At 42.2% G+C, this 27,950-nt stretch overlaps 1 protein-coding gene across 2 annotated transcripts; it reads left to right on the plus strand.

Annotated features, from left to right (window-relative positions):
- Nucleotides 1-361: 361 nt before the first annotated feature.
- Nucleotides 362-26,936, plus strand: LOC100136162 (glycogen synthase kinase binding protein). 2 transcript variants are annotated; one of them, XM_036958496.1, is made up of 15 exons: nt 362-557; nt 1,311-1,505; nt 8,628-8,755; nt 8,919-9,028; nt 9,622-9,818; nt 14,184-14,426; nt 14,529-14,809; nt 15,138-15,350; nt 15,512-15,614; nt 18,070-18,523; nt 21,835-22,088; nt 22,210-22,490; nt 22,819-23,031; nt 23,197-23,299; nt 26,536-26,936. In XM_036958496.1, exons 2-15 carry the CDS (start codon nt 1,334-1,336, stop codon nt 26,919-26,921), a joined length of 3,138 nt encoding a protein of 1,045 aa, XP_036814391.1. In that variant the 5' UTR covers nt 362-557; nt 1,311-1,333; the 3' UTR covers nt 26,922-26,936.
- The last annotated feature ends 1,014 nt before the right edge of the window (nt 26,937-27,950 follow it).

A 27,950-nucleotide genomic window follows, 5' to 3' on the forward strand; every position in this document is an offset into this window, starting at 1 on the left:
GTTTGTTTAGTCCTCCATTTCCTTTCTGCCTTAAATTAGTATTTTATGACTTTTTTCTTGATAAACCCTTTTGTCAAAACGCATAGTACCTTAGGACCATTGCAACAAGGAAGTAAGGTTGCAGAGCGTGCTGCAGCATCCCTGAGAAATCAGGATAAAAAACATATATTCATAATTAACTCATATATTTTGAGAAATTAACTTTTTTTTTCTCTCAAAAATAGTGCACTGTGTCTTTAATAGTTCTGTATTAGTGACCCGATATAGCCGTCTGTAGCACGGGCAAAAAAAAGTGTCTGCATCCCCCTTTCACAAATCATATCACCGCAAAATTTCCCCCAATTTCCCCCAGGCACTTGGAATCTGGGGTAGTTTCCACAGCAGTTTCTGTTATGATGCATTATTGTATAACTTCGATAATGAAAGAGTTCATAAGACAGGAGGTCACTTTCACTTTCAGTGTCTGCAGCCTTTAAATAGCCTGCTGCTTACTGCTTTTGCCATCATTGCCAAATTGGTTTGCAGAGGATCCTTGACTCTCAGCGAAACTACGATATGTGAGTATCAAGCCTGACTTTAACCTGACTCTTCTGATTTCCAAACCCACAGGTATTCATGGAAAAAAATTATCTTCAAACTCTTCGCTGGTTGACCTAATCCTGACAAATTGACTCCATAAGAGCTTGGACAGTGGTGTTTTTAAAAATGATTTCAGGGACCACTTTCCTATTGCTTGTACTAAAGATACCAAACTGAAAAACTCTGATCGTTGTATAATTATGAAGAGACATTTATAACATTTGTCACCCCAGGCGTTCCTTCATGATCAATATGTTTTAGAGTTTATCTATATCAGCTGCCCCACCCTGATTTGGCTGTAGAATTGTTCTCATGTCGTATTATCACTCTGGCAGACAAACATCAATAGCAATAACAAACCTGTGTCAAATTATCTACTAATGATGATCTTCAGCCTGGACCTTGATATTTTGAATCAGACATGTTAGTGCTGGATTACAGTAGAAGCCTGTATAAACCTGGACCTTGATATTTTGAATCAGACATGTTAGTGCTGGACTACAATACAAGCCTGTAGAACCAGTCACTACTGGACTGGAGCAGGAGATCCCTGCATTAGAATTGTATCTTAAGATGCTGTCAAACTATTTACTATTTATTATTGTTACAGATCATTATTAGAAGTAAAATGGTTTATAATGACCAAATGTGTTGTATTTTGCTATTGACATGATAATGAATAGCATTATAGAGGTAAAATAAGTATTAATGATGATTAACTTGCTTTTAAGCGATCTTGTGAAGCCACTTGACCATGGACTCCCCAATGTGCCTTGTTAAAAACGCTGACGGAGAGCTCTGCGTAGAACCAGAGGCCATCGACTACCTGATGGGACTGAAACAGAACGTCGTAGTTGTGTCTGTGGTCGGGCTGTATCGCACCGGAAAGTCCTACCTCATGAACAAGCTGGCTCAGAAGAGAAGTGGTGAGAGACAAATATATCTTACTTTACAAACAGGTTTGGACATCATCTGTGCCTCAGTCTTTTTTGGTACCACAATCCATTAAGTTTTTATTTCTTTCATCACATTCCCAGTGGGTCAGAAGTTTACATACACTCAATTAGTATTTGATAGCATTGCCTTTAAATTGTTTAACTTGGGTAAAACGTTTCGGGTAGCCTTCCACAAGCTTCCCACAATAAGTTTGGTAAATTTTGGCCCATTCCTCCTGACAGCTGGTGTAACTGAGTCAGGTTTGTAGGCCTCCTTGCACGCACACACTTTTTCAGTTCTGCCCACACATTTTCTATAGGATGAGTTCAGGGCTTTGTGATGGCCACTCCAATACCTTGACTTTGTTGTCCTTAAGCTATTTTGACACAACTTTGGAAGTATGCTTGGGGTCGTTGTCCATTTGTGATCAAGCTTTAACTTCCTGACTGATGTCTTGAGATGTTGCTTCAATATATCCACATAATTTCCCCCCCTCATGATGCCATCTATTTTGTGAAGTGCACCAGTCCCTCCTGTAGCAAAGCACCCCGACAACATGATGCTGCCACCCCCGTGATTCACGGTTGGGATGGTGTTCTCCAGCTTGCAAGCCTCCCCTTTCTCCTCCAAACATAACAATGGTCATTATGCCCAAACAGTTCTATTTTTGTTTCATCAGATCAGAGGACATTTCTTCAAAAACGACGATCTTTGTCCCCATGTGCAGTTGCAAAACGTAGTCTGGCTTTTTTATGGCGGTTTTGGAAACGTGGCTTCTTCCTTGCTGCGTGGCCTTTCAGGTTATGTCGATATCGGACTCGTTTTACTGTGGATGTAGATACTTTTGTACCCGTTTTCTCCAGCATCTTCCCAAGGTCCTTTGATGTTGTTCTGGGATTGATTTGCACTTTTTACACCAAAGTACGTTCATCTCTAGGAGACAGAACGCATCTCCTTCATGAGTGGTATGATGGCTGCGTTTTCACATGGTGTTTATACTTGCGTATTATTGTTTGTACAGATGAACGTGGTACCTTCAGGCGTTTGGAAATTGCTCCCAAGAATGAACCAGACTTGTGGAGGTCTACAATTTTTTCTGAGGTCTTGGCTGATTTTTTTTGATTTTGTCATGATGTCAAGCAAAGAGGCGCTGAGTTTGAAGGTAGACCTTGAAAAACATCCACGGGTTCACCTCCAATCGACTCAAATTATGTCAATTTGCCTATCAGAAGCTTCTAAAGGCATGACATAATTTTCTGGAATTTTCCAAGCTGTTTAAATGCACAGTCAGCTTAGTGTATATGAACTTCTGAACCACTGGAATTGTGATGCAGTGAATTATAAGTGAAATAATCTGCCTGTAAACAGTTGTTGGAAAAATTACTTGTGTCATATGCACAAAGTAGATATCCTAACCGAATTGCCAAAACTATAGTTTGTTAACAAGACATTTGTGGAGTGGTTGAAAAATGAGTTTAAATGACTCCAACATAAGTGTATGTTAACTTCTGACTTCGACTGTATATATTCATTTGTTTTAACTAATTTCTGTGTTTTCTCTATGAACAAAAATGCCCGTGTCCTGAGGAAAGGATAACAATTTCAAACTCTCCCAAAATGTGGTTGTAAAAATGTTTTAAAAATTATCTTATTGTAATATTTGTGTTGTGGAGAAATGACCAGGCAGGAGACTGTTACAGTTAGTTTTCGTTTAGTCAAAACCCCTCGTGCTCTACAGTTCCCGGCACCCCAGTGCGCATGTGCATTTCCTATTAGGTGTAGTAACGTAACACTGCCGTAATGCATTACTGCTTAGTAACAGCACAGTAACTAATATAAACAGCTGCAGATCCCAGATACTACACTTATGTGGTTCCTGACAACAGCCCTCTGTGACGTCAGGGAGTATTTCTCCCAAAACTGTGATTCCTTAAAAACGTGTGCAGAATTTTGGCCAACTCAGATTTTTCTAAAATCTTAAATGAATCATGAAGGAGCAGGGTCAGCTTTACCATAAGGACCCCTTCTTCATGACCTCATTACATGTTGTGAAACAAGACCACTCACGGTCTGGAAAGTTCTCTACTTTTGATAGATTTAAACAAAAGTATTGAAATCTGCTTCTGAAATTCCTTTCTCGACCTTGAAATTCCTTTCTCGACCTTGAAATTCCTTTCTCGACCTTGAAAGAGAAGTCAAACTGAGATGTCAAACAAACCTAATTTTTCCTGGTTAGTCTGTTGTCTATAAAGGTTGTTACATTGTAACTACATAGTAATTCAACATGTCACCTCACTTTAGATTAAATTGCTTGCTTCTGGGTAAGTACATTTTAAATACATATGTATCCCATGTAACAACATTGTAATTACAGAGTTGGTTGTTAAATATTGTTATAAAATTGTAATTACAGAGTTGGTTGTTAAATATTGTTATAAAGTAATGCTAGTAATATATATATTTGTATATAAATATATATATAATAATTGTATACTTAAAACTCAGTGGTGGGCCGTCAGGGCCAGCAAGGCCTTCTCTGCTGGCCTAAACATCATCAGAATATATATATATTTTTAAATATATTTTCCCACAAATATGTATTAAATTACTCCCCAGAGTAAGATTTATACTCTTCATTTCATAGCTTTCCTCTTGGTTGCACTGCTTCCAGCCCCAGGTTGAGATTTGGAGGGCTGGTCTTTATATTAGATCTTTTATCCAATCATATGCAGCCATCATGTGTTGCCAGGGGTCTAAAATCTGCCCTCAGGCCTTCAGAATCAACAGTGCGGGCGCTTGTAGCTTAAAGGGAATGGAAATGAACATTTTGTGTCAACCAATCAGCTTTAGAGTTGGCTATTGTACGCCTGCTGGCTGGCTCCAGTGTTACACAGGAGCCAGCTAGCAGGCGTAGTGCATGCACGTCTTTTGATTGGATTACCAATATTGAGAGGCAGGTCCTATATGGGCAGGTCTATGCAGAACTAGGAAACTGAATTTGAAAACTTAATTTGCGTACTACTAAGCTGTTTTTTCAACCCACAATGGCGGAAGGAGGAGAAGATATCGATTTGGTCGAGGATATAATTATAACGCCATTCTCAAGACGAACTTTCCAAGAAAAGTTAGACATTGTAAGGTGAGGTCGCCCGACGCCGACGCTACAAAGCCTGTCACAGACGGGAAAGGGGTTCGTTCGTCACTTTCAAAGTTCCAACTACGAGCGCTATCAATGGCTCACAGGCTCCGAGAAGCACTGCAAACTGTACTGCTGGGAATGCAATATTTGCAAGTGATCAATTTGGTGTTTGGAGCCACACTGGCTTTGCGAACTTGAGTTGTCTAACCAAGACAGCAACGAGACACCAAAGTACAGCTGGGCACTTACAAGCAATGGTGCTTTTGAAAACTTTTGGGGACACCCGAATGGATCTACAGCTCAACGAACAAGCGCGCAGGGCAACGGAGCTGCACAATGAAAAGGTGAAGAAAAATAGGGAAATATTGAAAATACTTTTTATTTGGACATAAAGCTCAAAGTTTGTGGACCAGAAATGGATAGAAGAAGAATTTTAATATAACTCTGTTGCACTCGACTATGTTCTTGCCTATTAGTTGAACTGTACTGTATTGTACTCTTCACCTGCAATTCTCTAAATAAAAATGTTAATTTCAAGGTGACGCAACACCTGGTTATACTGCGTTTCTGTCTAAATGTATAGTGTCTAGAGCCATGGCATCATAATGATGGTAATAAGAGGTGGATTAATTTGGGTGGGACTGTGTAGGACCTCACTGAAGGCCCAGGCCCCAGGCCCACGGCACGCCACTGTTAAAACTTCTTATGGCTGAGATCCCGCTAACGGGATCGATATGACAACAGCCAGTGAAAGTGCAGGGCGCCAAATTCAAAACAACAGAAATCTCACAATTAATATTCCTCAAACATAGAAGTATTTTATACCATTTTAAAGAAACTTGATAACCTCCCCTGTTATTGTAATGGTGAGAGGGTAGCATGTCTTGGAGGTATGATATAAAATGCTAAACTCCCCTGTTATTGTAATGGTGAGAGGTTAGCATGTCTTGGAGGTATGATATAAAATGCTAAACTCCCCTGTTATTGTAATGGTGAGAGGTTAGCATGTCTTGGGGGTATGTACTTCCTCACTCATCATTATTCACGATTCATTCAGGACTATGCGTAACCATGGTAGCATCCACATTAATGTAGAAGTGTTTACAAACATATACTATTCTTATTAACAACAAAAGTGACACAAATATGACACAATACATTATTTACCATTTAATTCAAAGTGAATTTTGTCCCAATACTTTTTGCCCCCTAAAATGGGGCAACTATCTCCCCCTCCCCCCTAGCTCTGGTCTGCACTAACTAACTCTGGTCTAGGGCTTTGCTAGTAGTTAGCTAGTTCTGGTCTGCAGTAATTCTGGTCCACACTAACTAACTGTCACACCCTGACCATAGTTTGCTTTGTATGTTTCTATGTTTTGGTTGGTCAGGGTGTGATCTGAGTGGGCATTCTATGTTGGATGTCTTGTTTGTCTATTTCTATATCTGGCCTGATATGGTTCTCAATCAGAGGCAGGTGTTGGTCATTGTCTCTTATTGGGAACCATATTTAGGTAGCCTGGGTTTCACTGTGTGTTGGTGGGTGATTGTTCCTGTCTTTGTACCAGATGGGACTGTTATAGGTTTTCTCACGTTTGTTGTTTTTGTTAGTTATCTCATGTGTAGTTTCTTTATAAATTAAAGAACATGAATAACCACCACGCTGCATTTTGGTCCACCTCTACTTCACCTAAGGAAAACCCTTACAGAATCACCCACCACAACAGGACCAAGCGGCGTGGTAACGGGCAGCAGCAGGAGCAGCGCGAGAGAGACTTCTGGACATGGGAGGAGGAATTGGAAGGAAAAGGACCCTAGGCACAGCCTGGAGAATATCGCCGCCCCAAAGAAGAGCTGGAGGCGGCGAAGGCGGAGAGGCGCTGGTATGAGGAGGCAGCACGGCGGCGTGGATGGAAGCCCGAGAGTCAGCCCCAAAAATTTCTTGGAGGGGTGGCACACAGAAATTGTGGTGAAGCCAGGTAGGAGACCTGTGCCAACTTCCTGTGCTTACCGGGGGGCTGGAGAGACCGGGCAGGCACCGTGTTATGCTGTGAAGCGCACGGCGTCCCCAGTGCGGGTGCATAGCCTGGTGCGGTACATTCCAGCTCTGCGTATCGGCCGGGCTAGAGTGGGCATCGAGCCAAGTGCCATGGCTTACATGGCACCAGCCTTGCGCACGGTGTCCCCGGTTTGCCTGCATAGCCCAGTGCGGGCTATTCCACCTCGCCGCACTGGCAGGGCGACCGGGACCATTCAACCGGGTAAGGTTGGGCAGGCTCGGTGCTCAAGAGCTCCAGTGCGCCTGCACGGTCCGGTCTATCCGTCACCACCTCCACGCACCAGCCCTCCGGTGGCAGCCCCCCGCACCAAGCTGTCTCTCCGGCTCATCCTTACAGGGGCTCCCGCGTGTCCAGCGCTGCCGGAGCCTTCCTCCTCTCCAGCGCTGCCGGAGTCTCCCGCCTGTCCGGCGCTGCTGCCGGAGTCTCCCGCCTGTCCGGCGCTGCTGCCGGAGTCTCCCGCCTGTCCGGCGCTGCTGCCGGAGTCTCCCGCCTGTCCGGCGCTGCTGCCGGAGTCTCCCGCCTGTCCGGCGCTGCTGCCGGAGTCTCCCGCCTGTCCGGCGCTGCCAGAGCCTTCCTCCTCTCCAGCACAGCCGGAGTCTCCCGCCTGTTCGGCGCTACCAGAGCTCCCGCCCCTCATTCCAGAGGCACCAGAGCTACTCAGTCCAGCGCTGCCAGAGCCTTCCTCTCCAGCGTTGCCGGAACTTCCCGTCTGCCCAGCGCCGCCAGTGCCGCCAGTCTGCAAGGGGCCGCCAGTGCCGCCAGTCTGCAAGGGGCCGCCAGTGCCGCCAGTCTGCCAGGGGCCGCCAGTGCCGCCAGTCTGCCAGGGGCCGCCAGTCTGCCAGGGGCCGCCAGTGCCGGCAGTCTGCCAGGGGCCGCCAGTGCCGCCAGTCAGCCAGGGGCCGCCAGTGCCGCCAGTCAGCCAGGGGCCGCCAGTCAGCCAGGGGCCGCCAGTCAGCCAGGTGCCGCCAGTCAGCCAGAGGCGCCAGAGCCCCTCAGCCCAGAGGCGCCAGAGCCCCTCAGCCACGAGCCCCTGCCCCTCAGCCAAGAGCCCCTGCCCCTCAGCCAAGAGCCCCTGCCCCTCAGCCAAGCGCTTCCGCCCCTCTGTCCCGAGCTGCCCCTCAGTCCAGTGGGGTCATTTAGAGGGGTCGCCGTGGTTAGGTGGCCACGGAAGCAGACAATAAGGCGGACTAAGATTATGGTGAAGTGGGGTCCGCGTCCCGCGCCAGAGTCGCCATCGCGGACAGACGCCCACCCAGACCCTCCCCTATAGGTTAAGGTTTTGCGGCCGGAGTCCGCACCTTTGGGGGGGGGGGGGTTACTGACACGTTCTGACCTTTATTTCCTTTGTTTTGTATTTATTTAGTATGGTCAGGGCGTGAGTTGGGTGGGCAGTCTGTTTGTTTTTCTATGTTTTGGGGTATTTCTATGTTTCGGCCTAGTATGGTTCTCAATCAGAGGCAGGTGTCATTAGTTGTCTCTGATTGAGAATCATACTTAGGTAGCCTGGGTTTCACTGTGTGTTTGTGGGTGATTGTTCCTGTCTCTGTGTTTGCACCAGATAGGACTGTTTAGGTTTTCGCACATTTATTGTTTTGTTAGTTATTTCATGTCTAGTTCCTTTATTAAAGAACATGAATAACCACCATGCTGCAATTTGGTCCGCTTCTCCTTCACCACAGGAAAACCCTTACATACCTTCTGTTCTGTAGTAGTTCTGGTCCACACTAACTAACTCTGGTCTTGGGCTTTGCTAGTAGCTAGCTAGTTCTGGTCCGTACTAACTAACTCTGGTCTAGGGCTTTGCTAGTACCTAGCTAGTTCAGGTCTGCAGTAGCTCTGATCCAGCTCTGTAACAGTGTTATAGGCTGGTTTAATATTTATACTGTAAATGTCCTCATCAATCTCTGTTGATTTAGGTTTTGCCCTTGGAGCCACCATCCAGTCCAAGACTAAAGGCATCTGGATGTGGTGTGTCCCTCATCCTGAAAAAACAGACCACACCCTGGTGCTGCTGGATACAGAGGGACTGGGGGACGTGGAGAAGGTGGGGGGTCAAAGTTCAATCTCTTTACAATCCACATTACATATTCACATTCCTTCATTTACCAACAAAGCACAGTGAACACATACTGTATCTGCACCCTCATTATTTAAACAAGATGATTACGTCGTCAGAGATCACATACATGTTGTGATACTTGTTTCAGGGGGATTCTAAGAATGATGCCTGGATCTTCTCGCTGGCCATTCTGTTAAGCAGTACTCTGGTCTACAACAGTCGAGGGACCATCGACAATGATGCTGTGGAGAAGCTTCAGTATCCTTTTGGTTGAACATTTGGCTCCATTCTTGTGGACATAATCTGTCGTGGTATTTGATATGATAGTTTGCTTGTTTGTTAGGCTTTTGACAGTCATCTCAGCCATATTAGTGGTAGCCTAGCTAATTGTGATGAACATTTTCATGAATTTGTATGTACATTTTAACATGATTTAATTGTAGGCTAGACCTAATCAGTGATATGGTAGATCATTTAAATGTTCATAATTCACCAACTAAATATGTTCCATTTAATTAAATATACTATATGCATGTTGCATATGTCGTGTTTATCAGTGCTACGTAGTCATTTATTTCTCTGGAAACTGTAAAGGGTTTGAGAAATCTCAGGATGCCGGTTCCTGTGATTGATTCTTAGCTTCAGTGAACATGAAGAGCTGATGTGGACGAAAAGCAAAGTCGGTGACTTTCAAACAAATGGCGTTACTGTGTCAATTGAAATCTAAACTGAAAATTACTTAGTTTGTTTGTTTGTAATTTCCCTGAAGTTCAAGTCCCTGTACAGAAACTGTCCATGACACTGACATGAGCTTTGGGAAATGCTGTATCAATCCTCAACCGGTCCTACAGATATGTGAACGACCTGACAGAGAGGATCAAGGTAAAGTCTTCCACTGTCGATGAGGAGGAAGGAGAGGGCACCCAGTTTATGCAGTTCTTTCCTAATTTTGTGTGGACCGTCAGAGATTTCACTCTACAGCTCGAGATCGACGGCAGGGAAATCACTCCAGACCAGTATCTGGAGAATTCCCTGCAACTCAAGAAAGGTGATTTTCATTCAGATAAACCAGGTAGTTTGAGACCTAGATGCTGATTGGCTTAAACAGCATTCCAGCTGTATATCAGACAATATACCACGGTATGATGCAAAGTGTAGCCTTATGACTATAACTACTGTTCCCTGAAGGAGTACTCTCGCGACTTTGGCTGAAGGATCTACAATCATGCCTGACAAGGCCAATGAAATCCTGGGACTGGGAGAGATTCTTCCACCAATCTTGACAACTGTGTGTCTGAATGTGGAGATGGGACACTTTTCATCTAACTCATATGTGGGAGACACACCAGTTTTTACACTCGTGAACACTGTGGATCTCAGTTGAAAAACCTGTGTTCATGTGCCAAGGTTTGCCTAAAGCCTAGCCCACTCTGGGTACACAGGCTCTGGCTATCAGTGATGAGCCTCACTCGGTTTAGGCGGTAAGATGCGTTCTGGCAACCGGCTGGCACCCAGTGCTGGAAGGCATGCATTAAAAAATAGACCAAGGGGAAAAGCCTTATCATGGAGGTTACCCTACAGACCAGTCATAGCTACTGGTGACAAAATACCTTGTAACATACCTGGGAATGGGACAGACAGCTGTTGTAACAGACTGGAGCAAATAGTAATTCAATATAATTCCCAGGAATGAAAAGAGTTGAGGTGCGGGAAGCAAAAGGGGCTCTGGCAAGGAAGGCTAGCTAGCATCTTTGACTATTTAGAATAACCAAGCGAATTTAAGCTACGTATTCTTAACAAGAGAGCTACCCCAGCAACTCAACTGTGGGCAGGAAGGAAAAGCTAGTTATATGCAGCGCTTGGTTAGCTAGCCCAGTCTCGAAAGTCCAGGTAGGAAACGGTTTACTGGGGTGGGACAGGAACGTTCATCAACATGTCTGGGAAGAGAGGCAAACGGTGCTTGACCGAGGCAGACACAGGCACCGAATCTGTCCGACCTCTCTCTTCAAGTAGCCTCACCCTAACTGGTGTGAGAGCACACAGGAGCCGCCCTCTCTCTTCAAGTAGCCTCACCCTAACTGGTGAGAGAGCACACAGGAGCCGCCCTCTCTCTTCGGGTAGCCTCACCCTAACTGGTGAGAGAGCACACAATGAGCCGCCCTCTCTCTTCAAGTAGCCTCACCCTAACTGTGGAGAGAGCACACAGGAGCCGCCCTCTCTCTTCAAGTAGCCTCACCCTAACTGGCAAGAGAGCACACAGGAGCCGGGTGGGGGCGCGGGTAGGGCCTCGCTTTGAGTCGCACAATCACACCAGCGTGATTTATTAACTTCAACCCCTTTTAAACATTGTGTGTTTGAGCTACATACTCCTTTTTTTGCATCAGATTTGTCTATTCCTTCTTCATCTGCAGGAACCAACCATTAACCTGTGTGATTAATGGGGGCTGAGATAGAGTGGAGTTTGTGTGACACGGGTGGGTCCCGAAAACAGTTCTCCTCACAAAAAAACATCTGTAATGTCCAAACAGTTTGAGCTACAGACTATTATGACCCTGATATGAAAAGCTGAGACACTCACAAACACACACATGTAAGCTACCCAAGAATTGTTAGAAGGTAAGGGGTTCTTCTACATAGAAGACCATAGTAAATCCCAGGACATAGTGTCTATAATACTGTTAGGGGTTCTTCTACATAGAAGATCATAGTAAATCCCAGGACATAGTGTCTATGATACTGTAAGGGGTTCTTCTACATAGAAAGAGCGTGGTAAAACACTTCAATGTGATGCTAAATATAAGATCAAGCAGATGAATGAAACAGGTCAGTGACGTTTAAGATTTTTTTTGCAAACGAGAGTTTCCATTGGACAAATGCAGGTATGTTTATCCCCGTTTCTTTCCATTTAAGAAATGTTTTTCAACAGAATCTGCGGAATTAATACACCCTTGACCACACGCAAACACAGTTCACTTTCATAGGAGCCACATACAAACAGTATGATTCTTTTGCACATTATAATATATATATAATATATAATTCCTTCTCGCATCTCCTAACACCTTTTCCCTTTGCTTGTAGACTTCAGTGCACAACACATCAGCTGTCTAGCTGACCAGGCAAAAAAAGCCAAACCTTCATATCATAACCGCTAACCGCTACACATAGTCGACATCGTTATCACCATATTAGCTAACGTCATAATCAACATACAGTGCCTTGCGAAAGTATTCGGCCCCCTTGAACTTTGCGAATTTTGCCACATTTCAGGCTTCAAACATAAAGATATAAAACTGTATTTTTTTGTGAAGAATCAACAACAAGTGGGACACAATCATGAAGTGGAACGACATTTATTGGATATTTCAAACTTTTTTAACAAATCAAAAACTGAAAAATTGGGCGTGCAAAATTATTCAGCCCCCTTAAGTTAATACTTTGTAGCGCCACCTTTTGCTGCGATTACAGCTGTAAGTCGCTTGGGGTATATCTCTATCAGTTTTGCACATCGAGAGACTGACATTTTTTCCCATTCCTCCTTGCAAAACAGCTCGAGCTCAGTGAGGTTGGATGGAGAGCATTTGTGAACAGCAGTTTTCAGTTCTTTCCACAGATTCTCGATTGGATTCAGGTCTGGACTTTGACTTGGCCATTCTAACACCTGGATATGTTTATTTTTGAACCATTCCATTGTAGATTTTGCTTTATGTTTTGGATCTTTGTCTTCTTGGAAGACAAATCTCCGTCCCAGTCTCAGGTCTTTTGCAGACTCCATCATTCTTCCAGAATGGTCCTGTATTTGGCTCCATCCATCTTCCCATCAATTTTAACCATCTTCCCTGTCTCTGCTGAAGAAAAGCAGGCCCAAACCATGATGCTGCCACCACCATGTTTGACAGTGGGGATGGTGTGTTCAGTGTGATGAGCTGTGTGGCTTTTACGCCAAACATAACGTTTTGCATTGTTGCCAAAAAGTTCAATTTTGGTTTCATCTGACCAGAGCACCTTCTTCCACATGTTTGGTGTGTCTCTCAGGTGGCTTGTGGCAAACTTTAAACGACACTTTTTATGGATATCTTTAAGAAATGGCTTTCTTCTTGCCACTCTTCCATAAAGGCCAGATTTGTGCAATATACGACTGATTGTTGTCCTATGGACAGAGTCTCCCACCTCAGCTGTAGATCTCTGCAGTTCATCCAGAGTGATCATGGGCCTCTTGGCTGCATCTCTGATCAGTCTTCTCCTTGTATGAGCTGAAAGTTTAGAGGGACGGCCAGGTCTTGGTAGATTTGCAGTGGTCTGATACTCCTTCCATTTCAATATTATCGCTTGCACAGTGCTCCTTTGGATGTTTAAAGCTTGGGAAATCTTTTTGTATCCAAATCCGGCTTTAAACTTCTTCACAACAGTATCTCGGACCTGCCTGGTGTGTTCCTTGTTCTTCATGATGCTCTCTGCGCTTTTAACGGATCTCTGAGACTATCACAGTGCAGGTGCATTTATACGGAGACTTGATTACACACAGGTGGATTGTATTTATCATCATTAGTCATTTAGGTCAACATTGGATCATTCAGAGATCCTCACTGAACTTCTGGAGAGAGTTTGCTGCACTGAAAGTAAAGGGGCTGAATCATTTTGCACGCCCAATTTTTCAGTTTTTGATTTGTTAAAAAAGTTTGAAATATCCAATAAATGTCGTTCCACTTCATGATTGTGTCCCACTTGTTATTGATTCTTCACAAAAAAAGACAGTTTTATATCTTTATGTTTGAAGCCTGAAATGTGGCAAAAGGTCGCAAAGTTCAAGGGGGCCGAATACTTTCGCAAGGCACTGTAGTTAATAGAAGTAAGGTGTTACTAAATCAGCTACATTCATGCAGTAACGTTACAGTTAACAGTCAGCAAGCAGTTTAGCAGTTAAACCGGTGGGCCCCGGTGGCAATAAATTAATAAAACCAAAATCTTACATTGGAAGAGTTCCAGTGTTGGATAGACATTCAGCTGGGTAACATAGCATCCCTTGCTGTTTTAGCTGGTTGTTTGAGTAGGATAATCTAACTAGCTGCATTCACTAGCTAAGTGAAGGTAGAAAAAATATAAGAAGATGTAGCACTCTATCACTCTATCGCTTCTCCTTCATTTTTAAAGAAATACATTTGTTTAAATCTGTTAAACTATTGTCTTTCTCTTTGAGTCAATTAATCACCACACTTTATACACTGTAGTGCTAGCCAGCTGTAGCTTATGTTATCAGTACTAGATTCATTCTCCGATCCTTTGATTGGGTTGACAACATGTCAGTTCATGCTGCAAGAGCTCTGATAGGATGGAGGAGAAAGGAGATATTATTGGGACACACCCAAGATCTGCATGTACTATAAAATATAGTAATGTCAATGTTATCTTTCAGGTACTAGTAAAAAGATCAATGACTACAACTTCCTGCGAGAGTGCATCCGGAACTTCTTCCCCTCACGCAAGTGTTTTGTGTTCCCCTCCCCTACAACTCCTGACAACATGCACCGACTGGACTCCATGGACGAGGCTGAGCTTTCTGGAAGCTTCAGAGAGGTCTCAGATACTTTCTGCCGCTTTATTTTCCAGGAGAGCCGTATGAAGACTGTTATAGGGGGACACACATTGACTGGAGAAAGTGAGTCAGACATCCACCTACAGGACAGTATGTGAAAAAGAGAGAGGTTTTCCTAAATATTTAGTGCCACATGTTTTTCCTCCCACCTCTATCTAATTGCAGTGTTGGGCCACTTGGTCACCACCTATGTGGAGACCATAGCCAAAGGCAATGTGCCCTGTCTGGAGAATGCTGTGTTGGCCATGGCTAAAATTGAGAACCAGGCTGCTGTGAATGAGGGCCTGGCGGTGTACCAGAAGGGAATGGAGGATGTGAAGGCCTTATTCCCAGTGGACGTCAATCAGCTGTCAGAGAACCACCTTCAATCAGAGACCCAGGCCACAAAGGCATTCATGAAGCGATCCTTCAAAGACGACAATGGGGAATTCTTGAAAGCTCTGGCGGTATGGATCATCATTCTAGATCTGTGCCTGGTACATGATTGATAAGCTTATGCAACAAAAGTATAATCATCAACAGCAACACCAATGACACCAGGTGGAATATGGCCAATCAGTGCAATTCCTCAATCAATTAACTTATTGAGACAAAAGAACACTACTGTGAAAATCATTGCTCAGATTAGATGTTTAATCTTGGATTAAAATTACACTATATTGAATAAAAGCCTAATATAGATATGGAGCCAATATGTAACAATTACTCACTATAGTAACATGGCATACCGGGGTTCACATGTCTGAATGTGAAAATTCCCAATAAATCTTTCAGGAGGCCATTGTCAACCACTCCGACGACCTTTTCAAACAGAACAAGGATGCCTCCGAGAAGAAGTGCAAGGCCCTTCTGGAGAATCTCTCTGCTCTGATGGATCAGGGGATGAAGGAGGGGACGTACGCCACACCAGGAGGCTATGGGCTTTACTGCAATCACCATGACAACATAGTGGCACAGTACCGGGCTGAGCCTAACAAAGGAGTCAGGGTAAGAGCTGGAAACCAAACAGCAACATCATAGTTTTAGAGAATCAAAAACATCCATCATTAGTCAGTAATAAACAATTTAGTATTTCAACTAATTTCAGTCAGCTGGTTACGGTTTGAATCAAAATCAATACAACAACCTATAAGACCTGTTTTCTACAGGCTGAGGAGGTTCTGGAGCAGTTCCTGAAGGACAAGAGTGCAGAGTCCTACTCCATCCTGCAAGCTGACAAACAACTGACTAAAAAAGAGAAACAAATCCAAGGTAAGCCACACCTCAATCTTTTTTTTCTTCCAATTATAAAATAAAAATCCACTGTGTTAGGCTAATGTTCGGAAGATTGAAACAAGACCAGTGGCTCCGCCCTAATGCCAGGCCCCGCCCAAAAATACAACTTTAAGTATTATGGAGTAGAAAGTATTATTGGTGGCCGACTCGAACATTTAAATTATGACAGATTTCATGAATAAGATTTTTGCTAGTATCTGCTATTTTGAATGATATGATTCTTTTCCAGTGCCTTCAGAAAGTATTCCCACTTTTTCAAACACAGATTCAACCACAAAGACCAGGGAGGTTGTCCAATGCCTCGCAAAGAAGGTCACCTATTGGTAGATGGGTAAAAATAATTAAAGTAGCTGCTGAATATCCCTTTGGCCATGGTAAAGTTCTTAATTATACTTTGGATGGAATTCACCCCGTCTTTACAAAGATACAGGCATCCTTCTTAACTCAGTTGCCGTAGAGAAAGGAAACCGCTCAGGGATTTCACCATTAGGCCAATGGTGACATTAAAACAGTTACAGAGTGTGGCTGTGATAGAAGAAAACAAAGGATGGATCAAAAACATTGTAGTTACTTCTCAGTACTAACCTAATTGACTGAGTACCACTCTCCACATTTTCAAGCATATTGGTGACTGCATGTTATGGGTATGCTTGTAATTGTTAAGAACTTTGTAGTTTTCAGGATAAACAATAAATGGAATGGAGCTAAACACAGGTAAAATCCTAGGGGAAAACCTTGTTCAGCTTCCCACCTTTCAGCAGGACAATAACCTCAAACGCAAGGCCAAATCTACACTGGAAATTCTTATGAAGATGACAGTCACAGTTTAGGCCGAGTTAGAGTTTGGACCTAAATCTGCTTGAAAATCTATGGCTGGAAATGGTTGTCTAGCAATGTTCAACAACACAACCACTTTGAAGAATTTTGAAAATAATAATGGGAAAATATTGTACAATCCAGGTGTGGAAAGCTCTCAGAGACTTACCCAAAAAGACTCACAGCTGTAATCGCTGCCAAAAGTGATTCTGTTTTGACTCAGGGGTGTGAATACTTATGTAAATTAGACATTTTTGTATTTCATTTAAAAAAAGTTTAAAACATGTTGTCATTGTAGTGTGTAGATGATTGAGAGAAAAACATATCTTTAATCCACAACAAAATGTGAAATAAGTCGAGGGGTATGAATACTTTCTGAATGTACTGTATACCAATCTGGTGCCCGACTAACTAGCGCCATAGGGATATCCAAATTGAACCCAAATTTACCACAGGCAGCTGCATTCTGATTTGATGATTACCTGAGTGCTGCCAGCAGTGGGCATGTGGGCAGGATTGAAACAAACCCAACCTTCATTTACATCTGTTCTGTGCGAGACTGACTTCATGACCAAAATGATCCTTTTTACGCTTTTTACTACATTTTAATAGTAGAATAAATGTTGGACTCATATCGATGCTTCATAGGCTGTTTTCTAAATGAGAAGTCTGTTTTTTACAGGCAGTTTCTCTTTCAAATCAAGGGGAATAGACCAGGCCCTAGCTATGAACCAGCCCACCACTGCAAAGCACTGAATAATCTCCCCTCTTCAAACTTCATACATGCAATATGTGCTGTTGAGGGTAATTTAGAGTGGTGATAAAGTTGAATTACAAAATAACTCAAAATGTGTTTGCCTGGTCCAGCAACGATCATCTCGCCCATTTGTTCTTTGATTAATTCTTAAAGTATAAAAAAGTATAAAACATTTGTTTATAATAAAATATTGAATTTGGCCTTTACTACTATAGCCCCTAGAAACACATTAAATAGCGCACTCTGAAATAGCAAAAAAAGTTCATCAAAAATGAAATCATAAGGAATAAGGTTTTGAAATATCTGTCCTAAATCTAAGTGATATAACAAAGCTCAGGGGGAAAAATATATATATAGGTTTTTTGGGACAAATATTTAACAATTGTTTTTGTTGGCAAAAAGCTATTTCCTTTTTTAAACTGGTACCGGGATACCTTCAGATGAGTCCCGTGACACTTGTGGTCGTAGAGCAAAATGGGGAATGCCATCGTGTTGGTGGGAGTCTCCCCTTTCTATGGTCATATTAGTTTGTAGGCTAAACCGTTCGATGTTTTCATGAGAAGACCCGTTTTTCTGGATGTCTCCTGATCTGACAAACAGCGCTGTAGATCTGCCCCTTTCCACCTTCTGATGAGGAACGGTGACATAGATGGATGTGGTGGATTGAGACGCAGCCCAATGCAAATATACATTTTGCTTAAAACGATCAGATTTTAATGGGTATTATTTTATTATGTTACTTAGATTGACACACTGTTGGCCAATAGACTCTAGAGGGTATTAATGTGTATGAATCTGTATGAGAAAATGAGTTGTCCAGTTGTCCTACTTCTTTCTCTCTCTCCTTGGCTCTTCCAGCTGAGAAGAAGAAAACAGCTGAGTTGGAGCAGGAGAAGGCAGCATTCAGGGAGCAACAGGCAGAGATGGAGCGCACCATTGAGAACAATCGCATTAGCCAGGAGAAGTACTTGAAGAAGATGAAAGAGATGATGGAGGAGGAGAGGAAGCAACAGCAGCAGGAGTTCAACAGGACGCTGGAACGCAGAATGCAGGAGCAGAAAGATCTCCTGGAGAACGGCCATAAGGAGAAGGCTGAGCTAATGAGACAAGAGATCTTGGAGATAAAGAAGAGGGATGAATTGGAAAGGGAGACCAATACCCAGAATCAGAAGGGTCTGATGGAATTCTTAAATCAGCAGGCTGAGGGACAGAATAAACAGATGGAAATGTTAATGAGGGAGCTCAACAATAGATCACAGGCCCCTGTACAAGTTGTTGAACGACTTGTTCCTCAGCAGCCCTGTATCGTAATGTGATCTACTCCACCTTGAATTCTTGACTATGAAAAGTAAACTGATATTGAGTCTTGAAGTGTTGAAGTGTTTGTCTTCTATAGCCATCATTGTTTTTATCTGACCCTGCTGGTTATCTATGAAAGCTGATGTGAAAAGGGCTTTATAAAAAACATTTGATTGAGTGACCTCTTGTGAACCCTCCAAACCCTTAACACTCCACACACAGATCGTGAGAATCTTTCAGATAAATGCTATAAGCACAAGACTGGGATCATGATCTCGACCCCGAATCCAGCTTAGTCATCGTCGTCTTTGTCGTTTTCTTAAACCAGCAAATTGAATAATAACTAATGGTTTGTGATTAGAAAATGTATAAGAACAAGTAAAACTTCAGCACACAACATCCAGTGGGTAAGCACTCTACCACTAAGGGAAAGGTTAGTTAGAGCAACACAAGTCCGTCTCGTTTTCCAATTGTTTGATTTAGTAGCGTGAATCGTTCCTGTTCACACCAAAGAGAAGAGCAGAATAATTGGAAGAATGTATCCGAGTTTATGATAGCAATAAGGCACCTCGTGGGTTTGTTATATTTGGGCTATATACGGCTAAGGGTTGTATACAGGGACTCTGCGTGGCGTCGTAAATTAGAACAGCACTTAGTGTCACGTTCTGACCATCGTTCGTGTGTGTTTTCCTTGCTTTAGTGTTGGTCAGGACGTGAACTGGGTGGGCATTCTATGTTGGATGTCTTGTTTGTCTATTTCTATGTCTGGCCTGATATGGTTCTCAATCAGAGGCAGGTGTTAGTCAATGTCTCTGATTGGGAACCATATTTAGGTAGCCTGGGTTTCACTGTGTGTTTGTGGGTGATTGTCCTATGTGTCGTTGTTCATGTCGCTGTATTTAGTTGACAAGTATAGGCTGTTTCGGTTTTCATTACGTTTATTGTTTTGTAGTGTTTTGTGTTTATTTCATATTTACGTTTATTTTTTCATTAAACATGGATCGCAATATACACGCTGCAGTTTGGTCCGACTCTCCTTCACCACACCTAGACAGCCGTTACACTAAGCCATGGTATTTGGGCCATGTACCTCACTCTCTCAGGCCTTAATTGCTTAAATATACCTCACTCTCTCAGGCTGTACTGCTTAAATATGCCTCACTCTCTCAGTCTGTACTGCTTAAATATACCTCACTCTCTCAGGCTGTACTGCTTAAATATACCTCACTCTCTCAGGCTGTACTGCTTAAATATACCTCACTGTCTCAGGCTGTACTGCTTAAATATACCTCACTCTCTCAGGCTGTACTGCTTAAATATACCTCACTCTCTCAGGCCTTATTGCTTAAATATACCTCACTCTCTCAGGCCTTATTGCTTAAATATACCTCACTCTCTCAGGCCTTATTGCTTAAATATACCTCACTGTCTCAGGCTGTACTGCTTAAATATACCTCACTCTCTCAGGCTGTACTGCTTAAATATACCTCACTCTCTCAGGCCTTATTGCTTAAATATACCTCACTCTCTCAGGCCTCTACTATTTACAAATTACAGTATAATCATGATAAATCAGCAATAGGCATATTATTTGTATCCATCTCGCTTTGAGTCCCACAATCACACCAGCGTGATTTAATACTTCCAACCCCTTATTTTATGAGCTACATACTTTTTAATCAGATGTGTCTATTCCTTCTTCATCTGCAGAAACCAACCATTAACCTGTGTGATTAATGGGGGCTGAGATAGAGTGGAGTTTGTGTGACAAGAAAGGATCCTGAAAACGGTTCTCCTCACAAAAAAACGTCTGCAATGTGCCAACAGTTTGAGCTACAGACAATTATGACCCCAATATGAAAAGCTGAGACACTCACAAACACACATGTAAGCTACACAAGAGTCGTTGGAAGCTAAGTTTTTTTTTAATTTAGAAGACATTAGTAAATCCCAGGACATGGTGTCTATAATACTGTAATAAGATCACATAGTTGCTGTCACAATCTCCAAACTCCACACACTTGTCACTGATGAGTTGGATATTCATTTCCCACTGAGAAAACAATTGCTGTACTTACAGAATTATTTTGAATTATTTTTTGTCTGTTAAGGCGGACCTTATTTTTTTATTGACATTCACAATATAACTCACGAATGCAACTGCAATTTTTATGTTGTACTTGTAGTCCTGGTTGTTTTAAAAGGAAAATGGTAAAAACTTCATTGTGAAGCTCAATATAAGAGCAAGCAGATGAATGAAACAGTGGCGGTCGGTGATGTTTATGAGCTTGGCCTTATTTCTATTACAGCATATTGGATGACTGTCATTCATATTCCATTCACCTGTTCAATGTAATATTGATAGGTTTAGGCTACTACATGATACTTTAATGTTCCCTACACACATCATGAGGTTGCTACAACCTAGCCTATGAATGAAAGTTTACAACGTAGTGTGTTTATCCCCGTTTTGTTCCATTTCAGAAATGTTTTTCAACAGAATCGGGGGAATGAATACACCTCTGATCACACGGTAACACATACAAACAGCATGATCATTTTGTTCATTGTATAATTACATCTCACATCTATGCTCTCTCCTCCTCTCACCTTTTCCCTTCACTTGTGGACTTCAGTAGACAACACATCAGCTGTCAGTGACCAGACGAAAAATACCTTTCCAAACCAAACGAAACCTTCATATCATTGCCACTAACCGCTACACACAGCCTACATCATTGTCACCATATTATCTAACGTCATAGGTAGACAACATTGCTACTAGAACTAATGCTATAGTAAACCAGCTACAATCATCCAGTACAGTGTACAGTCAGCAAACAGTTTAGCAGTTACACCTGCAGGCCCCGTTGGCAATTAATTCATAAAACCACAAGTTTACCTTGGACGAGTTCCAGTGTTGGATAGCCATGGCCAGCTAGCTAACATAGCATCCCTCACTGTTTTAGCCTGATGTTTGAGTAAGTTAATCTAGCTCGTTGCATTCGAAAGTTTCAAAAATGCAAGCAAATATTGCTCTCTCTCTCTTTTGCATCTCCTTCATTTTTAAAGAACTACATTTGTTAACTGTTAATCTATTGTCTTTCTCTCTCTTTACGTCCATTACTCACCACACTTTATACACTGTAGTGCTAGCTAGCTGTAACTTATGCTTTCAGTACTAGATTCATTCTCTGATCCTTTGATTGGGTGGACAACATGTCAGTTCATGGTGCAAGAGCTCTAATAGGTTGGAGGAGAAAGGAGATGTTATTGGGACACACCCAAGATCTGTATGTACTATAAAATCTAGTAATGCCAATGTTATCTTTCAGGTTATGGTAAAAAGATCAGTGACTACAACTTCCTGCGAGAGTGCATCCGGAACTTCTTCCCCTCACGCAAGTGTTTTGTGTTCCCCTCCCCTACAACTCCTGACAACATGCACCGACTGGACTCCATGGACGAGGCTGAGCTTTCTGGAAGCTTCAGAGAGGTCGCAGATACTTTCTGCCATTTCATTTTCCAGGAGAGCCGTATGAAGACTGTTATAGGGGGACACACATTGACTGGAGAGAGTGAGTCAGATATCTACCTACAGTGCAGTATGTGAAAATGGATACAATTGTTAATTCTGAAATGTTTTGTGCACTAAATACAAACATACATATTTTTCCTCCCATCTCTATCTGATTGCAGTGCTGGGCCACCTGGTCACCACCTATGTGGAGACCATTGCCCAAGGCAATGTGCCCTGTCTGGAGAATGCTGTGTTGTCCATGGCTAAAATTGAGAACCAGGCTGCTGTGGATGAGGGCCTGGCTGTGTACCAGAAGGGAATGGAGGATGTGAAGGCCTTATTCCCAGTGGACATCAATCAGCTGTCAGAGAACCACCTTCAATCAGAGACCCAGGCCACACAAGCGTTCATGAAGCGATCCTTCAAAGACGAAAATGGGGAGTTCTTGAAAGCTCTTGCGGTATGGATCATCATTCTAGATCTGTGCCTGGTACATGATTGATTAGCTTATGCAACACAATTATAATCATCAACAGTAACACCAGGGACACCAGGTGGAATATGGCCAATCAGTGCAATTCCTCAATCAATTAACTTCTTGATACAAAAGAACACTACAGTGAAAATCATTGATCAGATTAGATGTTTAATCTTGGATTAAAATGACACTATATTGAATAAAAGCCTAATATAGATATGGAGCCAATATGTAACAATTACTCACTATAGTAACATGGCATACCGGGGTTCATATGCCTGAATCTGAAAATTCCCAATAAATCTTTCAGGAGGCCATTAGCAACCACACCGCCAACCTTTTCAAACAGAACAGGGATGCCTCAGAGAAGAAGTGCAAGGCTCTTCTGGAGAATCTGTCTGCTCTGATGGATCAGGGGATGAAGGAGGGGACGTACGCCACACCAGGAGGCTATGGGCTTTACTGCAATCACCATGACAACATAGTGGCACAGTACCGGGCCGAGCCCAACAAAGGAGTCAGGGTAAGAGCTGGAAACCAAACAACATCAACAACGTATTGTATTAGAGAATCAAAAACCATCCATCATTAGTCAGTAATGATGACCAACATTTCAACTAATTTTAGTCACCTGGTTACGGTTTGAATCAAAATCAATACAACAACCTATAAGACCTGTTTTCTGCAGGCTGAGGAGGTTCTGGAGCAGTTCCTGAAGGACAAGAGTGCAGAGTCCAGCTCCATCCTGCAAGCTGACAAAAAACTGACTGAAAAAGAGAAACAAATCCAAGGTAAGCCACACCTCAATGTTTTTTTTCTTCCAATTATAAAATAAAAATCAACTGTGTTAGGCTAATGTTCAGAAGATGCAAACAAGACCAGTGGCCCCGCACCCTAATACCAGGCCCCGCCCAAAAATACAACTTTAAGTATTATGGAGTAAAAAGTGTGTGTGGCCAACTAGAACATATAAATTATGACAGATTTCATGAATAAGCATTTTGCTAGTATCTGCTATTTTGAATGATATGATTTTATTTCCAGTGCCTTCAGAAAGTATTCCCACAACTGGACTTTTTCAAACACAGATTCAACCACAAAGACCAGGGAGGTTTTCCAATGCCTCGCAAAGAACGGCACCTATTGGTAGATAATAAAAATAATAAATGCAGAAATGGAATATCCGTTTGACCATGGTAAAGTTATTAATTACACTTTGGATGTTGTATCAATTCAGCCAGTCTTTTCAACGATACAGGTGTCCTTCCTAACTCAGTTGCCGGAGAGGAAGGAAACCGCTCAGGGATTTCACCACTAGGTCAATGGTGACATGAAAACAGTTACAGAGTTTAATAGCTGTGATAAAAGAAAACTGAGGATGGCTCAAAAACATTGTAGTTACTTCACAATAATTATTAACTTAATTAACCTAATTGACAGAGGTAAAAGATGAACAGAACAAAAATATTCCACATGCCTCCTTTTGCCTCCTTTTGCAAAAAGGCACTAAAGTTATACTGCAAATAATGTGGCAAAGAAATTCACTTTTTGTCATGAATGAAAAGTGTTATGTTTGGGGTAAATCTAATAGAACACATTGCTGAGTACCACTCTCCATATTTTCAAGCAAGTGGTGACTACATCATGTTATGGGTATGCTTGTAATTGTTAACCTTTTACAGCTGCTGTCCCTGTACAGGGATCAACATCAGCGGAAATTCAGAGTGACAACTAATAGTACTCGATAAAACTCAAACTTTCATTAAAACACACATGCAGGGTACTCAGTTAAAGCTACACTCGTTGTGAATCTAGCCAACATGTCAGATATTTAAAATGCTTTTCGGCGAAAGCATGAGAAGCTATTATCTGATAGCATGCAAACCCCAAAATACCTGAAGGGGACGTAAACAAAATAATTAGCGTAGCCGGCGCTACACAAAACACAGAAATAAAATATAAAACATTCATTACCTTTGACGAGCTTCTTTGTTGGCACTCCTATATGTCCCATAAACATCACAATTGGGTCTTTTTTTCGATTAAATCCATCCATGTACACCCAAAATGTCCATTTATGAAGCCCGTCTGATCCATGGAAAAGCACCGTTCCAAAACGCACCGTCATTTTTTAAAATTAAAAAAGTTACCTATAAACTTTGACAAAACACTTCAAACTACTTTTGTAATCCAACTTTAGGTATTAGTAAACGTTAATAACCGATCAAATTGATCACGGGTCGATCTGTATTCAATAGCAGCACGTTTGGAAATGATGCTCCATTTTCTCTCTCTCCAAACATCCGCTTGTATGGTCGATAACAGGAAGTGCCTATTTCTCATCTGACCAAGGATTTACTTCAATGTAAATGCCAGTACTGGCGACATCGTGTGGAAGCTGTAGGCATTGTAAACAGGGCCCTATCTATTTTCGCTTGCCATAAACAATACAGAGACTGGCGGAGTGATTTTTTTTGTGAAAAGTTTTCCTTGGGGTTTCGCCTGCTAAACACGTTCTGTTATCGTCACAGACATGATTTAACCAGTTTTATAAACCTCAGAGTGTTTTCTATCCACACATACTAATCATATGCATATACTATATTCCTGGCATGAGTAGCAGGACGTTGAAATTTTGCGCGAGTTTTAACAAAAACATTTTTTTTTTTTTTTTTAAGTTTAAACATTTTGTGATTGTAGGTTATTGTTTGTAGGTAGGTGAGAAAAAAAATTGAATCAACAAAACAACAACAAAATGTGGAATAAGTCTAAGGGGTATTAATACTTTTTGAATGCACTGTTGCCCGACTAACTAGCGCCATAGGGATATCCAAATTGAACCCAAATTTACCACAGGCATGGAGATCGGGTTGCATGCAGCTGCATTCTGATTTGATGATTACCTGAGTGCTGCCAGCAGTGGGCATGTGGGCAGGATTGAAACAAACCCAACCTTCATTTACATCTGTTCTGTGCGAGACTGACTTCATGACCAAAATGATCCTTTTTACGCTTTTTACTACATTTTAATAGTAGAATAAATGTTGGACTCATATCGATGCTTCATAGGCTGTTTTCTAAATGAGAAGTCTGTTTTTTACAGGCAGTTTCTCTTTCAAATCAAGGGGAATAGACCAGGCCCTAGCTATGAACCAGCCCACCACTGCAAAGCACTGAATAATCGCCCCTCTTCAAACTTCATACATGCAATATGTGCTGTTGTGGGTAATTTAGAGTGGTGATAAAGTTGATTTACAAAATAACTCAAAATGTGTTTGCCTGGTCCAGCAACGATCATCTCGCCCATTTGTTCTTTGATTAATTCTTAAAAGTATAAAAAAGTATAAAACATTTGTTTATAATAAAATATTGAATTTGGCCTTTACTACTATAGCCCCTAGAAACACATTAAATAGAGCACTCTGAAATAGCAAAAAAAGTTCATCAAAACTGAAATCATAAGGAATAAGGTTTTGAAATATCTGTCCTAAATCTAAGTGATATAACAAAGCTCAGGGGGAAAAATATATATATAGGTTTTTTGGGACAAATATTTAACAATTGTTTTTGTTGGCAAAAAGCTACTTCCTTTTTTAAACTGGTACCTTCAGATGAGTCCCGTGACACTTGTGGTCGTAGAGCAAAATGGGGAATGCCATCGTGTTGGTGGGAGTCTCCCCTTTCTATGGTCATATTAGTTTGTAGGCTAAACCGTTCGATGTTTTCATGAGAAGACCCGTTTTTCTGGATGTCTCCTGATCTGACAAACAGCGCTGTAGATCTGCCCCTTTCCACCTTCTGATGAGGAACGGTGACATAGATGGATGTGGTGGATTGAGACGCAGCCCAATGCAAATATACATCTAGCTTTAACTGACAGATTTTAATTGGTATATTGTATTATGTTACTTAGATTGACGCACCATTGCGCCAATAGACTCTAGAGGGTTTTATTAATGTGCATGAATCTGTATGAGAAAATGAGTTGTCCAGTTGTCCTACTTCTTTCTCTCCTTGGCTCTTCCAGCTGAGAAGAAGAAAACAGCTGAGTTGGAGCAGGAGAAGGCAGCATTCAGGGAGCAACAGGCAGAGATGAAGCGCAGAATTGAGAACAATCGCATTAGCCAGGAGAAGTACTTGAAGGAGATGAAAGAGAAGATGGAGGAGGAGAGGAAGCAACAGCAGCAGGAGTTCAACAGGACGCTGGAACGCAGGATGCAGGAGCAGAAAGATCTCCTGGAGAAGGGCCATAAGGAGAAGGCTGACCTAATGAGACAAGAGATCGAGGAGATAAAGAGGAATAATCAATTGGAAAGGGACGCCAGTACCCAGAATCAGAAGGCTCTGCTGGATGAATGTAATACATTGAAATGCTCAAAAGCTAAACAAGATGACTCTTGTACACTCTTGTGATCCACTTCGAATGCCCGACTCTGAAAAGTCAATTGATGTTGAATCTTGAAGCGTTGAAGTGTTTGTCCTCTACAGCCATCGCTGTTTTTATCTCTCCCTGCTGGTTATGTATGAAAGTTTTAACGTCTTGAATATCTATCTGGCATTCATGGCCACATGAGCCTGGTTCCTCTCTCGGTTTCTTCATAGGTTCCTGCCTTCTAGGGACTTTTTCCTAGCCACTATGCTTCTGCCTCTGCATTGCTTGCTCTTTATGGTTTTAGGCTGGGTATCTGTAAATCACTTTGTGACAACTGCTGATGTAAAAGGTCTTTATGAAATAAATTGTATTGAATGACCTCTTGTGAACCTTATATCTTAATACTGATATCCGGGATGCAAACTGTCTCTAACCAGAATAGAAAGAGGTGGAGGCCCCGGTGCACAACTGAGCAAGAGGTAAAGTACATTAGAGTGTCTAGTTTGAGAAACAGACGCCTCAAGTCCTCAACTGGCAGCTTCATTAAAAAGTACCTGCAAAACACCAGTCTCAACGTCAACAGTGAAGAGGCGACTCCGGGATGCTGGCCTTCTAGGCAGAGATGCAAAGAAAAAGCCATATCTCAGGCTGGCTAATAACAAGAAAAGATGAAGATGGACAAAAGAGCACAGACACTGGACAGAGGAACTCTGCCTAGAAGTCCAGCATCCCGGAGTCACCTCTTCACTGTTGACGTTGAGACTTGTGTTTTGCGGGTACTATATAATAAAGCTGCCAGTTGAGGACTTGTGAGGTGTCTGTTTATCAAACTAGACACTCTAATGTACTTGTCCTCCAGTTGTGCACCTGGGCCTCCCACTCCTCTTTCTATTCTGGTTAGAGCCAGTTTGCTCTGTTCTGTGAAGGGAGTAGTACACAGCGTTGTACAAGATCTTCAGTTTCTTGGCAATTTCTCACATGGAATAGCTTTCATTTCTCAGAACAAGAATAGACTGACGAGTTTCAGAACAAAGTCTTTGTTTTTGGCTATTCTGAGCCTGTAATCGAAC

This window comes from Oncorhynchus mykiss, chromosome 22 (assembly GCF_013265735.2).
Source record: "Oncorhynchus mykiss isolate Arlee chromosome 22, USDA_OmykA_1.1, whole genome shotgun sequence".
Classification (NCBI taxonomy): Eukaryota; Metazoa; Chordata; class Actinopteri; order Salmoniformes; family Salmonidae; genus Oncorhynchus; species Oncorhynchus mykiss.

Excerpts from the sequence above, each read along its gene's own strand:
- LOC100136162 (XM_036958496.1), top strand. The coding sequence starts at position 1,334 with ATGGACTCCCCAATGTGCCTTGTTAAAAACGCTGACGGAGAGCTCTGC. Across the intron at positions 1,506-8,627 it reads GCTGGCTCAGAAGAGAAGTG|GTTTTGCCCTTGGAGCCACC; the intron begins GTGAGAGACAAA and ends CTGTTGATTTAG. Across the intron at positions 14,427-14,528 it reads ACACACATTGACTGGAGAAA|TGTTGGGCCACTTGGTCACC; the intron begins GTGAGTCAGACA and ends ATCTAATTGCAG.